General features: G+C 41.9%; 1 protein-coding gene across 6 annotated transcripts in view; it reads left to right on the top strand.

Moving 5' to 3' along the window:
* The first annotated feature begins 2,760 nt into the window (after positions 1-2,760).
* CCDC62 (coiled-coil domain containing 62) overlaps positions 2,761-14,001 on the top strand; it is a 43,880-nt gene continuing 32,639 nt past the window's right edge. For 2 of the 6 annotated variants that reach the window (XR_009730364.1, XM_061384680.1), the window contains exons 1-5: positions 2,763-2,979; positions 5,258-5,450; positions 8,051-8,217; positions 10,974-11,075; positions 13,457-13,628. Coding sequence is in view for 5 of the 6 variants with exons in the window: in XM_061384680.1 (XP_061240664.1) it covers positions 2,944-2,979; positions 5,258-5,450; positions 8,051-8,217; positions 10,974-11,075; positions 13,457-13,628 (670 nt within the window). In the remaining variant the exon portion in view is untranslated. Of the gene's footprint in view, positions 2,980-4,202; positions 4,258-5,257; positions 5,451-8,050; positions 8,218-10,973; positions 11,076-13,456; positions 13,629-14,001 lie in introns of all 6 variants that reach the window. The other 4 variants (XM_061384682.1, XM_061384683.1, XM_061384681.1 and 1 more) reach the window with 4 other exon arrangements.

Below are 14,001 nucleotides of genomic sequence, written 5' to 3'. Positions count from 1 at the left end.
ATTGGTACTTAGCAACCATAACTCATAAAAATGAGCCTCATTTCTTACTGCTTCTATACTTGTACTTTTAAAGTGAATATTAGGTATGTGATTGCCTGGTAAAGAATGACATTTTAGGGCTTCCTAAAACTCCCAAATTTTACAAAAGTGAAATTTGAGAAGCATGTGAGTTAAAATGTTCCTCACTTGGAAAATTGACATTCAACCACATTCCTTTTCATCTTTCTCATTCCACCACCACAACTTACTGCATAGTCATCTATTGATAGGTCATTTAACAATTCGTCAGCATTTGCTTTCTTGATTTTTTAACTCTAAGGCATTGCCTTGTTGGTTCTCCTGAACATGAGCCTATCCTAAGGAGACAGGTGTCATCCAAATCAGTAAAGTTTCAAGGTAAGATTTTTTTTTTTTCTTTTTAAAAATGTTGGCAGTGCTGGATCTTCATTGCTGCAAGAGCTTTTCTGTAGTTGAGAGTGCAGGCTACTTTCTAGTTTTGGTTTGCAGGCTTCTCATTGCGGTGGCTTCTCTTGCTGTGGAGCATGGTCTTCAGTGGTGGTGGCTCCCCAGCTCTATAGCCCAGGGTCGATAGTTGTGCACAGGCTTAGTTGCTCTGCAGCATGTGGGGTCTTCCCCGAACAGGGATCGAACCTGTGTCTCCTGCGTTGGCAGGCGGATTCTTTACCGATTCTTTACCATTGAGCCACCAGGGAAGCTCCAAGGTAAGAAATTTTAAATTTGTTTTTTCCATGTTCAGGTTATCTTTTATGAACACGAGGGCGTGTTTTGCTAATTCACAGTCAACCAAAAGTAAAGTTGAAATACTATTACGAATTTGTCTTGCCAGCACTGCCATCTTATGGGTTAAGCAGTAGGGGTGGGTGACCAGAGATTAAATATAATAAGCATTACTTTTTTATAGTTCAGTTCCTATATGAGTAAAAAGGGGGAAGGAGTGATTATGAACAGGACAAGAAAATCTTAATCTCAACTCAGAACATGGTAAATATTGTCAAGATAAAGTGCCAAGGGTCTCCCCCCCACAGGGTGCACAACCACCTGCTTCCCAGGGGGCAGGACCCTCAGAGTGTGCACCTCTACCCCATGGGGGTACATCATCATTTAACTTACCCCAGGGAAGTGTATGCCCCTCCCAAGGGGGACAGCACACCCACTGATTCAATCTGCTTTAGTAAATATCAGATCAGATCAGTCGCTCAGTCGTGTCCGACTCTTTGCGACCCTATGAATCCCAGCACGCCAGGCCTCCCTGTCCATCACCAACTCCCAGACTTCACTCAGACTCAGGTCCATCGAGTCAGTGATGCCATCCAGCCATCTCATCCTCTGGCGTCCCCTTCTCCTCCTGCCCCCAATCCCTCCCAGCATCAGTGTCTTTTCCAATGAGTCAACTCTTTGCATGAGGTGGCCAAAGTACTGGAGCTTCAGCTTTAGCATCATTCCTTCCAAAGAAATCCCAGGGCTGATCTCCTTCAGAATGGACTGCTTGGATCTCCTTGCAGTCCAAGGGACTCTCCAGTCTTCTCCAACACCACAGTTCAAAAGCATCAATTCTTCGGCACTCAGCCTTCTTCACAGTCCAACTCTCACATCCATACGTGACCACAGGAAAAACCATAGCCTTGACTAGACGAACCTTTGTTGGCAAAGGAATGTCTCTGCTTTTGAATATGCTATCTAGGTTGGACATAACTTTCCTTCCAAAGAGGAAGCGTCTTTTAATTTCATGGCTGCAGTCACCATCTGTAGTGATTTTAGTGACCCTAATTAAATCAATCTCCTCCTTAATGTGTGTCCCAAGAGTTAAGCAGATTGATTTAATTGGGGGGGGGGTCAGGAAACCTAAAATGTTTCATTGGTTTAATGAACGTTAGGCGATTTAAGGACTCGATTTAACGGGGGGGGGGGGGGGGGGTGGGTGACAGTATTTGAGGGAGGTGATTTAATCAGCGGCGACTCACGTGATTTAGGGGTTGGTTTAATATATGAGTCACACAATACAGGGTGTTGACTGAATCAATGGGAATCACCTGACTTAGGACAGGGACTGATTTAACAATAGGAATCAAGTCATCCAGGGGCTGATGAAGTCAGCCCGAGCACCCCTCAAGAGGGACAGCACCCTTCCAGGCTGAGCAGCAGGATGGGTGTACGTCCACCCTAAGGCATCACGTCTACCCCAAAAGGTGCATCTCGTAATTTGATGTACACCAGGGGGTGCACGCCCATCCCAAGGGGTACCTCGTTATTTAACAAAAGAGCTACATCAAGAGTAAAAAACCCGAAACTTTTTACTCTCTTCATCTATGCTTCTCAGTTTAGAACTGTCTGCGGGGCTGGTCAGCAATTGACTATCAACTACTACCAGAGGTGGCGTCTGCCTCCATCCATTTGAATGCCAGGTACGGACTGTTCTCCCTACCCGGACGTGCAGGGCAGCTAAGGCGACAGCGCTCACAGTTTAGGAGGGAAAGATGCGAGTCTGTAAGCAGCTGGTCATATATAGGCCAGGACGATGTGAGAGACGGCCGTTCATTTGTTCCATCATTCTCTGGGTAGTGGTGAAGGAGCGGTTCTTTGCGGGCCGCGGGTAACGGCTTTTACATCGCCAGACAAACCATTCGAGAGTCTCCAGACTTGCAAGAACAAAACGCCAGGATGGCGGCGCGGCTCGCGCCAGGAGGGAGCCAGCCCCCCGTGGGGTCTCGCGAGAGCCGGGGCGGCCCCTGGGCGACGCCGTAGGCCGAGCGGGCCGGGCGCGCTCCGCTGAGTCGGCGGTTTGGGCGGGCTGGCTTGGGCCGGCGAGGGCGCGGGGCTCCGGGGTTCGGGGCTCGCCCCCCGCCGCTCCGGGCAGGCGCGCCGATGGCGTTTCTAAGGTGACGCTGCGCACACCGACTGTCTCTGGGGGTGGAGGAAACACCTATGAACCCTTCGGCCTCCTTCCTGGCCGGGCGCCAGGTGAGCGGCCGCCCCTCGGCGCCTCCGGTTTCCGCCGGCTTGTCCCAGGGCTAGCGGAGAGCAGTCCTCTGGGACAACGTGCATGGGGGTTACTCAGGAATCGTTCCTGCTTAAAATGTGAAACAATACCCAGGACGCAGGGGAGCGTCACGTCCGTTTCCTTACCTTAATGAAAACGTGTTCAGCCCAGGCGCGGTGCTCACTTTTTAACGATATATCAATGAGCATCTACAGATTGTTTCTCTATACACCTGCTCGCTTACCTGCCCTTGCTTCCCAGCCACCTGCAAGTGGAGCAGCGCTGTAATCACCAGTTTTCCCAAAACGTCTTGAAAGTAAACTTGCCCAAGATGTGCATGTATCTGGTCCGTATAGGTTGAATGAACGCGTTCTGCACACTTGGTCCATTGTTGTTTCCCGTGTTAGAATCCGTGCTCCTGGCTGGCGAGCTCAATGCCCCAAGCGACTGGTCTGCCCAGAGAATATTGGTTGAGTGAATGAGTGAGTGAAATGGCTTACCAAAGACTGGAATTCAAGTCTTATGGCTTGGAATTCCTTGACTCCAAGTTCCATTTTCTGTGTTTAGTAAGTAAGTAATTAATTCGTCATTATTATTTCTCTACAACTCTTATAATTCAGAAAGCAATAATGATGTACATGGGTCTCTGGTAAACAGTAACCCTTTTTTTAAAATTGGAGTATAATTGGTTTACAATATTGCGTTAGTTTCAGTGTGCAGCATAGTGATTCAGTTTTTTGTTTTTTAGTTCTTCAGTTCATAGATGGGGACAGTGCCATACTTCAGAATGTGACTTACAGCCTAGCTGATAATTTGTTAATAATAGCTAATGTTTGTTGATCGGTTATGATGGAACAAAATTTTATTAAGGCAGGACATGAAAATTTTAACATAAAATTTTCTCTACACTTTGAGCCACACCCTCATGTGTATTGTGCATTCCCCTTATACATTAACTAGATCCCTTTAGAAGACATAGGAATGCCTGCTTACAAAAAAAAAAGGTGTTTTTTTTTTTCCTTAGAACTAGCAAGCAACTTCTTAGTAGATAGCATTCCTTTTTCAATCATGTAAGGGGTCACAATGACCCACCACTTGCCTTGTCTGTGCAAATCTGAACTGTGTAAAGGTGAATGTATTATTTTGATGTATTTTCAATGCTTTGTTTTGAAAACATATGTAACTGTGTTTTGACATCTTACAGGCAGAATGGTTCTCAGAGCTTTTTGAAAGACTGTCTCCCAGGTTACAATCCTCAGGTTGGCTGGAAAAAATTTTCCATTTCTCTTTTAGATTTAATTGTTGATTGATTTTTAAAGACACAATAGTGTGTCATTTTAATGACACAATGGGAAGTGCTTTACAGACCTTATCTTGCTTAATCCACATGACTAAGAAATCGAAATAGTGTTACTACCATTTCACAGCAAAGAAACTAAGGGTTAAGAAAGTTAAGTAACTTGCCCAAGGTCTTGGAGCCACCAAGTGGCTCATTCTGGATTCCCACTTAGCTGAGACCAACTTGACTGCACTAGATTTTGAAATGATGTATGCCTAAAAGAAATTATTGTAGATAATTTTGTTAGGCATGAAAATGGCATCTTGGCTATATAAAAATGTTCATTTTTAGAGAGGCATACCAAAGTATCTAAAAGTAAAATACATTTTTTTATCAACCACAAAAAGAAAAAGGAAGATTGAAACATTGCAAAATTTTTGATAGTAGTAAGACCTAGCTACTGAGCAAATGTGAGTTCATTATACTGTTCTTTTATCTTCTTTGTATGTTTGAAATTTTTCCTTTACAAAATTTGTTTTTAAGTAGGTATGTTGAATTTGGACCAGTTATATTTAAACAATATTTACTTCCTGTTTCCCTTTACTTAATTGTTCTAGAATTGCTAGATGGGGGTATAAGATGGGGGATAATATTGTTGATTGATACAAGGAGGGTTGACAGCAAAGAAAAAAAATGCAGAAATGGGTTTATCTGTGATTAACCAATGGAGGTTTTACAGCTGGTCCTGCTCTTTAAGAGTAGTGTGTTTGGTATGACAGAAAATGATAGAGACAGAGTGTATAGTAGATGTTAGCATATGTTAAATATACATAGTTTTGCCACCATGTTGTAATCAAGAAATAAAATTTATTGATTCAAGTTGCTACCTTGAATTGGCAGGAAAAGAAGATACTGAGTTGGCCCTAAAATTCCTTTGGCCAACCCAATATAATTGTTTGGAAATTACTTTCTATATTTAGAACATCGGGTCAGAGGTTGAGATTTCCACTATTGAGAAACAACGGAAAGAGCTGCAGCTGCTCATTGGAGAGTTAAAAGATCGAGATAGAGAGCTCAATGATATGGTTGCAGTACATCAGAGACAACTTCTTTCATGGGAAGAGGATCGGCAGAAAGTGTTGACTTTGGAAGAACGTTGCAGCAAATTAGAAGGTCAGACATACATTCAGCATCATCCATCTAGCGCGGGTACATGCCAACATACTGAAAGCGCTCATGAGAAAAATAGAGAAGGAACATCTCAACACAGTCCCTGCTGTCCTAGAGTTTAATTGAAGATAGGATTTCATGAACATTCACAGCAGGACAGACAAACAAAATGTGAATTAAAGTAGGGCAAGCAAAGTATTAATACTTAACTGTAGAAAGAGTGCTGAGACAGCTCCAGTAGACAGGGAGGGTCAAGAGCGAACCTGAAGGAAATCAGTTTTGAGCTAGAATATGAATAAAGATGCCACTGAACTGACCATTCCTTTTGAACTGACTCAAAGATTTTAAACTTTTGATATTGAACTTGATCTCAAGTACTTAAAACAGTCATCTTTTAAAATTACAGTAACCTCAAAAGTGACTTACAAAAATTTCCCTTTGTACCATATTTTAACTGTCATCCTTTTGGTGCTATCCTAAAATCTGACTGTTCTATTGACAGTCAGACTATGTTAATATTACTAGAATGTATTAGAGGAGGAGATACTAGATCTGTTTATAGAAAAGTAGGGACTTGCCTGGTGATCCATTGGTTAAGAATCCAATGCAGGGGATGTGGATTCGATCTCTGGTTGGGGATCTGAGACCCTGCATGCCATGGGGCAACTAAGCCCTCATGCCATGACTACCGAGCTCACATGCCTCCACCAGAGAACCTGGGTTCTGCAATTAAGACCCGACACAGTCAAAAAAAATAAGAGAGATAATCATATATCCCCTTCTTTTTTTTTTGCTTTTATTACACAAAGGATTCTGTAAATGTGACAGTCTAAACATGATTAATTTTTCAATTTCCTGATGACCATCTGATTTTACTCTAACTGTATGCACCCACACATATATACATATAATGCAGTATTTGTTTATTTTTTAAACTTAATTTTGTTTTAATTTTTGACCATGCCATGCGGCATTTGGGATCTAAGTTCCCTGACCAGGGATCAAACCTGTGCCCTCTGCATTGGAAGCACAGAGTCTTAACCAATGGACCACCAGGGAAGTCCCAATAAGGTATTTTTAAATTAAGGTGTACACATTGATTTTTGGAAATAATGCTGTTGCACACTTAATAGAATACAATATACTACCATATAAATATAACTTCTATATGCACTGGAAAACCAAAGTATTTGTGTGATTCACTTTATTATGATATTCCCTTTATTGCAGTGGTTTGGAACTGAACCTACAATATCTCAGAGGTCTGCCTGTATAACCATTAGTATCTGGTTTTAAAATGATCAAGACATTTGAATAGGCATTTCATGGAAAACTGGCCAATAAATTTACAAAAAAGTTCTCACTCGTAAATTAGGGAAATGAAAACGAAAATTAAGACCGTAATGAGACTTCTTACACTTAACAGACTGGCGAAAAATACCAGGTACTGGTAAAATTGTGGAGCAAGGGAAGATTCATTGACTGCTGGTGGGAGAGTCAATTAGTACAACTACTTTGGAAAAATCATGTGACCATTCTGGTAAAGTTGAAGATATACCAAGCTTTGGCTCTGCATTTCCACTTCTGGAAGAATACTCCCACTTCAGTATGCAAGTGAATTACCTAAAAGTGAAGTGAAAGTGTTAGTCACTCAGTCGTGTCCGACTCTTGGCAACCCCATGGACTGTAGCCCACTCGGCTCCTATGTCCATGGAATTGTCCAGATAAGGATACTGGAGTGGGTGGCCATTCCATTCTCCAGGGAATCTTCCTGACCCAGGGATCCAACCCAGGTCTCCTGCATTGCAGGCAGATTCTTACTATCTAAGCCACTAGGGAAGTCCTCAGGATCTTACTAATAAGTAGATTGTGATACAGTAGGTCTGTGGCCTAAGAATCTGCATATTTAACAAGTTCACAGTTGATATTGGTGCTGCTGGTCTGAGGGACCACATTTTATTTAGGAGCTCTTGCAAAAGCATGAAGATGCTTATGCAAGAATATTCAGAGCAACATCGTTCATAATAGCTGTGAAGTGGAAACAGTCCAAATGATCATCAATAGTAGAATGTATAAGTAAATGTTGGCATGATCATATAATGTTATTATGTAGGAATGACAGTGCACAAGGAGGAGTTACACAGCCACATGGACACATCTCAGGATCATCATCTTTATTTTTTGGCCTTGCAGTGCAGCTTGTGGGATCTTAGTAACCGGACCAGGGATCAAACCTGTGCCCTTGGCAGTGAAAGGGCAGAGTCCTAACCACTGGACCACTAGAGAATTCACAGAATCATAATCTTAAGTGAAAAACAGCAAACAGAATTCCCACAATTAAACTCTTTAGGGATGTGATCAAAGATAGTGAAACTGTAATAAAAAACAAGGAAATGAGTAAGCTCAGGATGGTGGTTGGAAGGTGGGGAATTGGAGAGACTGTTCAGGAATTGACATACAGGGCTCTGGGTTGCCGCTGGTGTCTTGACTAGAGTACAGTATCGTGCATTTCGTAATAAAAACTTTTCAAAGAAGAATTAACCTTTGAAAGATTCCTTAGCACCCTTACTTTTAAACCATTGCCTGAAAATAATCTCCCTCAGGTGAACTACATAAAAGGACTGAAATAATCAAGTCACTCACAAAGAAGGTAAAAAGCCTTGAATCGAACCAAATTGAATGCCAGAGTACTCTTCAGAAGACTCAACTACAGCTTCAGGAGATGGCCCAGAAGGCAACCCATTCCTCTCTCCTCTCTGAAGACCTTGAGGTTGGTTTTATTTGTTTTTAATTAATTAATTTTTTATTAGAGTGTAATTGCTTTACAATGTTGTGTTTCTGCTGTACGACAAAGTCAACCGGTGAGATTGGTTTTCAGGAAAGCTTCGCTAGCCCAAATTCTGTTTGTGTTTCAGTTATTAAAGTAGTTCATAGACTTAAATATTTCCATTAAATGTGTGTGTGTATAAAAGTGTACCCATCCATTCAGCGTCACAGTTTTATATGGATGGTGAGCTTTGGTTAGCCAGGAAATGGCAACCCACTCCAGTGTTCTTGCCTGGAGAATCCCAGGGACCGGGGAGCCTGGTGGGCTGCCGTCTATGGGGTCGCACAGAGTCGGACACGACTGAAGCGACCTAGCAGCAGCAGCAGCAGTGTTGTTTTGTCTTGAAGATGAAACTTCATTACAGCTCTTTTTTAATCTTTAGGCCATTTGTTTGGTAGCATCCTTCATTTTATCAACAGTGGGTTAATTTTAAAAGTCTTTCTCAAAGTCTGAGATCAGTATCATCACGCAGCTTCAAATTATGTTTCCTGAATAACCGTGTCTAATCTGATGAAACGAATGTTAGTGGCATATTGGGAACAAAATGTCAGAGTGATCTTTCAGTTTTCAGTCCTGGCTGATGAGTCATCAAATATCTTTTGAGCTCATGCTTTTTTGAGAGGCACAGTGAGACAGTCTTTTTAAAAATATTTATTTATTTATCTTTTTTTTTTTTTTTTTACTGTACTGGGTCTTTGTTGCTGCAAGGGCTTTTCTCTAGTTTCAGAGAGTAGAGGCTACTCTCTCGTTGTGGTATGCGGGCTTCTCATTGTGGTAGCTTCTCTTGTTTCAGCGCAAGGGCTCTAGGGTGGACCGGCTTCAGTAGGTGCAGCTCACGGGCTCAGTAGTTGTGGTGCATGTGGGATCTTCCAGGACCAGGGATCAAATCCATTGGCCGATGGGTTTTTACCACTGAGCCTCTAGGGAAGCCTGAGAAAGCCTTTTTTGCTGCTGTTGTTAACTGCCTTCATTTTCTTGTTTCATAGTGATAGCAGTATAGATCTTGGTAATATAGTGAATCTTAGTAACTCATAATAATTGTATAGATTTTATGTCTTAATTTTTTTTTTTCAGATTACTCTTCTAGACAGTTTCTAGCTGTAAAATAAGTGAAAACTATCAATGGAATCTCTTGATGTGAAAGTGAACTTTGTCGCTCAGTCCTGTCTGACTCTTTGCGACCTGCATGAACTATATAGTCCATGGAATTCTCCAGGCCAGGATACTGGAGTGGGTAGCCTTTCCCTTCTCCAGGGGATCTTCCCAACCCAGGGATCGAACCCAGGTCTCCCACATTGCAGGCGGATTCTTTACCAACTGAGCCACAAGGAAAGCCCAGAATCTCTTGATATGTTAAATTAAAAAATAGAAGTATGTTAGTCAGCTTGGGCTGCCATAACAAAATAGCATAGACTGAGGGAAGGCTTAAAAAACAGAGATTTTCTTCCTCACGGTTCTGCAGGTTAGAAGTTGAAGATCATGGTGCCGGCATGGTTGGTTTCTGGTGAGGGCTCTCTTCTTGACTTGTAAATGGAATGGTCACCTTCTTACCACGTCCTCATGTGACAGGGAGAGAGACAGCACCTGAGCAAGCTCTCTGGTATCTTTTCTTCTGAGGGCTCTGATCCCATCCTGAGGGCCCCACCCTCATGACCTCATCTAAACCTAATTCCCTTTCAAAGGCTCCACCCCCAAACACCATCACATTGGAAGTTAGGGCTTCAGCATATGCATTTGAGGGGGGATGCAGTTCAGTCTGTAGCAGGGAGATTTTTTTCTTTTTTTAAATTAATAAACTTTGTTTTTTTAGAGAAGTTTAGGTTCATAGCAAAATTGGGTGGAATGTATAGAGATTTCTCATAGATACCCCCTACCCCGCCTCCTCCCCCAGCCAGCCTCCTCCACTATGGACATTGTGCATCCCAGGGGAACTGATACATTTGTTGTAACCAGTGACATGTCATTGCCACATCATTGGGTGAGACATCAAAGTCTATAGTTTACATCAGGGTTCACTCTTGGTGTTGTACATTCTGTGGGTTTTGACAAATAATGACCTGTAACCACCATTGTAATATCATACGAAATATTTTCCCAACCCTAAAAACCCTCTTTGCTCTGTTCTTCTTTATTGCAGTCCCTTGCAACCCCTGATCTCGTAGTTTTGCCTTTTCCAGAATGTCATGTAGTTGAAACCATAGAGTATATAGCCTTTTCAGATTGATTTCTTTCTCTTAGTAATATGCATTTAAGTTTCCTCTGTCAAATCTAGATCTATGGTTTAAAAAATCCCTGATAAGTGAGAATACCTCAATGTGAAGTTATTTCAACATAAAGTAAAAAAAGATGCACAGAAGTTCTTAATGCTACTTTATTTTAGCCAAGGAAATCTCTCACTAATCCAGTTTCTGTTCATTCTTCCCGTTCATGTTCCTCTTTCTCGCCAACCAGAAAGTATACATAAAAGACCATTAGGAAGAAGGCACGTTTATAAACGTAACTGATAGAATTCAGAAGGGAATCATAAGAACTGAGGGGAAATAGATGTTTGTGTTGCTTTTTGATGACTGCTTAAATAGCTCCCTTTGTTACTGAAAAGGTTAAAGAAAAAACAAAAAGAATGAGCACAGATTATGGCTGGTGAGAGTAGTGAAAGCTTTTAAATGACTGGGTTAGTGTTTTGCGTTTTTTCCTTGTAGGCTAGAAATGAAAATCTCAGCAACACGCTAGTGGAACTTTCTGCTCAAGTGGGACAACTGCAAGCTCGTGAACAGGCTCTCACCACCATGATAAAGCTGAAGGTAACGCAGAATAATGATGCCTCCATGTGGCAGGCACCTTGTGGTCGACAAAGTATAGTCATGTACCTTATCTCACTTAAGTCCCACAGCAACCCACAGATAGGGTGAGCTATCAATATTACTCTCTTTTTTTAAAATTCTGGTTTTAGAAATGAGGGAAACAAGTTTAAAATGACGCGCCCAAGGCATTGAGAGGAGGCAGAACTCCACTGTGGGTTTCTGTCTTCAAGGCCTGTTCCACGGTCTAGCATGCCTGAATTAGCTGATTTTCTTCTGAAGTATTCTACTACTAGGTCTCATAAAGTTATTAGCAGTCAGATTACTTGTTAATGTTTTTTAATTGAAAAGAAAACTTAGCAATCAGCAGTTGATATAGTCACTAACATGCCATAAACAGTGGTTGATGAATAGTTATCTTTTTTTTTTTTTTTTTGTGGCCACATCGTGCAGCATGTGGGGAATTAGTTCCCTGACCAGGGATCGAACCCATGCTCCCTGCACTGGGAGTGTGGAGTCTTAACCACTGGACCACGAGGGAAGTCCTGATAAACAGTCTCTTTCTTCTATTTGATGACACATGTGTTTGACCACAGGTGACTAGAGAAGTGATGCTGGTATAATGTGATTTTTCCACCACATGATCAGGGACAAGGTTTCAGAAAATTAAAGAGAAAATACTAAAATCTATAGAGTTGTCTTTAATCAAGTAGTGACCAGTTTCCTGGCTTCAGCAACCCCTACAGTTTCCATCGAAGCAAAGTCCTGGTAAAGCTGCCAGTACTGAGATGCTGAAAATGATTGCCTGACTGGTGTGTGTGCAATGGCATTTGCTTAACTGTGTCCATGTACTTAATAGGACTACTGTGAAGTTATCAGATTACTTTGTTATCTGATCACAAAGTTCCATCTGCTGCATCCCAACCCCTGTCGGTTTTTGAATGATCTCCCCCAACCCTATTTTTTCCATAAATCCTCCTAACGTGAGATATGCAAACTGTGAAGTGTTTCAGGAACGCATATATGATGCTACCACAGAAACCTTTGTCCTTAAGCAAAGGTGAAACCTGCTGATAATCGATATTCCCTATGAGTGGTGGGGAGAGTACTTTTACTTATTATTTTCATACCTTCAGGTGTTATTTGAATTGCTTTTCAACAAGCAGATAGACACCTTTTATGTAATTAAAACAACCACTTCAACAATAAGAGGTTCTGGCTTGGGTAGGTTTGGGATGAGGTCTTGGAGTCTGTCGTCTTAAGAAGCTGAAAAGAAGGAAAGGAAGAGAGGGCCTCTGGGATTTATCTGTAATCCAGAAAATACAGCCCACTCCAGGGCCTCCAGTCCTCCTATTGCTATTATAGTTTCATAGGTAATCAAATGTTTGGTTCTAGACTTTCTGAGACTGCAAACTGGTGATTCATGCATGGTTTTGGAGGCCAGCCAGCCAAGTTCAGATCAAAACTGTCACTAACTTGTGCTATGCTTAGTCACTCAGTCATGTCCGACTCTTTGTGACCCCATGGACTGCATCCCGCCAGGCTCCTCTGTCCATAGGATTCCCCAGGCAAAATACTGGAGTGCGTTGCCATGCCCTCCTCCAGGGGATCTTCCCAACCCAGGGATCAAACCCAGGTCTCCTGCATTGTAGGTGGATTCTTTACCTCCTGAGCCACCAAGGAAACCCAGCTTGTGTAATTGTGGCCAATTTCCTGTCTACTCCTCTGTCATGTGGGTAATAACAATATTTCTTACCTCAGATAGTTACTATGAGGCTTAAATGAGTTAACACATGGAAAGCGCTGGATTGCAACTGGGTACCCAGTTACACAATGTGGTCTTTTTTTTTTTTTTTAGTTTTTATTAGTGTACAGTTAGGGCTTCCCTGGTGGCTCAGAGGTAAAGCCTCTGCCTGCAATGTGGGAGACCCAGGTTTGATCCCTGGGTCAGGAAGATCCCCTGGAGAAGGAAATGGCAACCCACTCCAGTACTCTTGCCTGGAAAATTCCGTGGGCCACAATCCCTGGGGTCGCAAAGAGTTGGACACGACTAAGCGACTTCACTTTTACTTTTCACAGTTCATTTACCATGTTCTGTGTTTTAAGTGTACATCAAAGTAAATCAGTTATATATACACATATACCCACTTCTTTTTAGATTCTTTTCCCAGATAGGCCATTACAGAGTAGTGAGTAGAGTTCCCTGTGCTATACAGCAGGTTCTTACTAGTTATTTATTCTCTATATATGTCGGACTATATAGTAGTATGTACCCGTCAATCCCAGTCTCCCAATTTATCCCTGCTCCACAATGAGATTTCAGTAAGTGTCATCTTGTTTAATTGGCATTTTAAAATGTAACGGTTTTCAAATTTGGGTTTTAGGACAAAGATATTATTGAGGCAGTCAATCACATTGCTGACTGTTCGGGTAAATTTAAATTGTTAGAGCATGCCTTACGTGATGCTAAGATGGTGGAGACCTGTATTGTGAAAGAAAAGCAAGATTATAAGCAGAAATTGAAGGCACTTAAGATTGAAGTCAATAAATTAAAAGGTAAGGAAGAGGCCTAAATGGAGGTGTTTTATCTTGGGAATATATTTCTTCATTTGAGTTCACTTAATCTGATAACTGGGAAGAGGTCTGTTGTTAGCATTAGGTCCCATCATGAAATGTTCATTTGTATAGAATTATGCAGCAGTTTTTGTGTTACAAGATGAATAGCAAGAGTGGGGAAAACTGCCTAATGCATTATATTTAAAAAATAATCCTGCCTTTGCTGTACCAGTTAACTGTTGCTACTATATGCCTTGTGGCAATCAACGATGGTATCTCAGTGGTATCCTTTGATAAACTCATTTATCTGGAAGCCACTAGGGAATTGGCTGATCTCTGTAGGGCCCACTGGAGCATCTTTTCCCCGGCTGGG

Source organism: Bos javanicus, chromosome 17 (genome assembly GCF_032452875.1).
Source record: "Bos javanicus breed banteng chromosome 17, ARS-OSU_banteng_1.0, whole genome shotgun sequence".
Lineage (NCBI taxonomy): Eukaryota > Metazoa > Chordata > Mammalia > Artiodactyla > Bovidae > Bos > Bos javanicus.
Note: the sequence above shows the minus strand (reverse complement) of the source record. Positions and strands in the feature narration are given on the sequence as shown.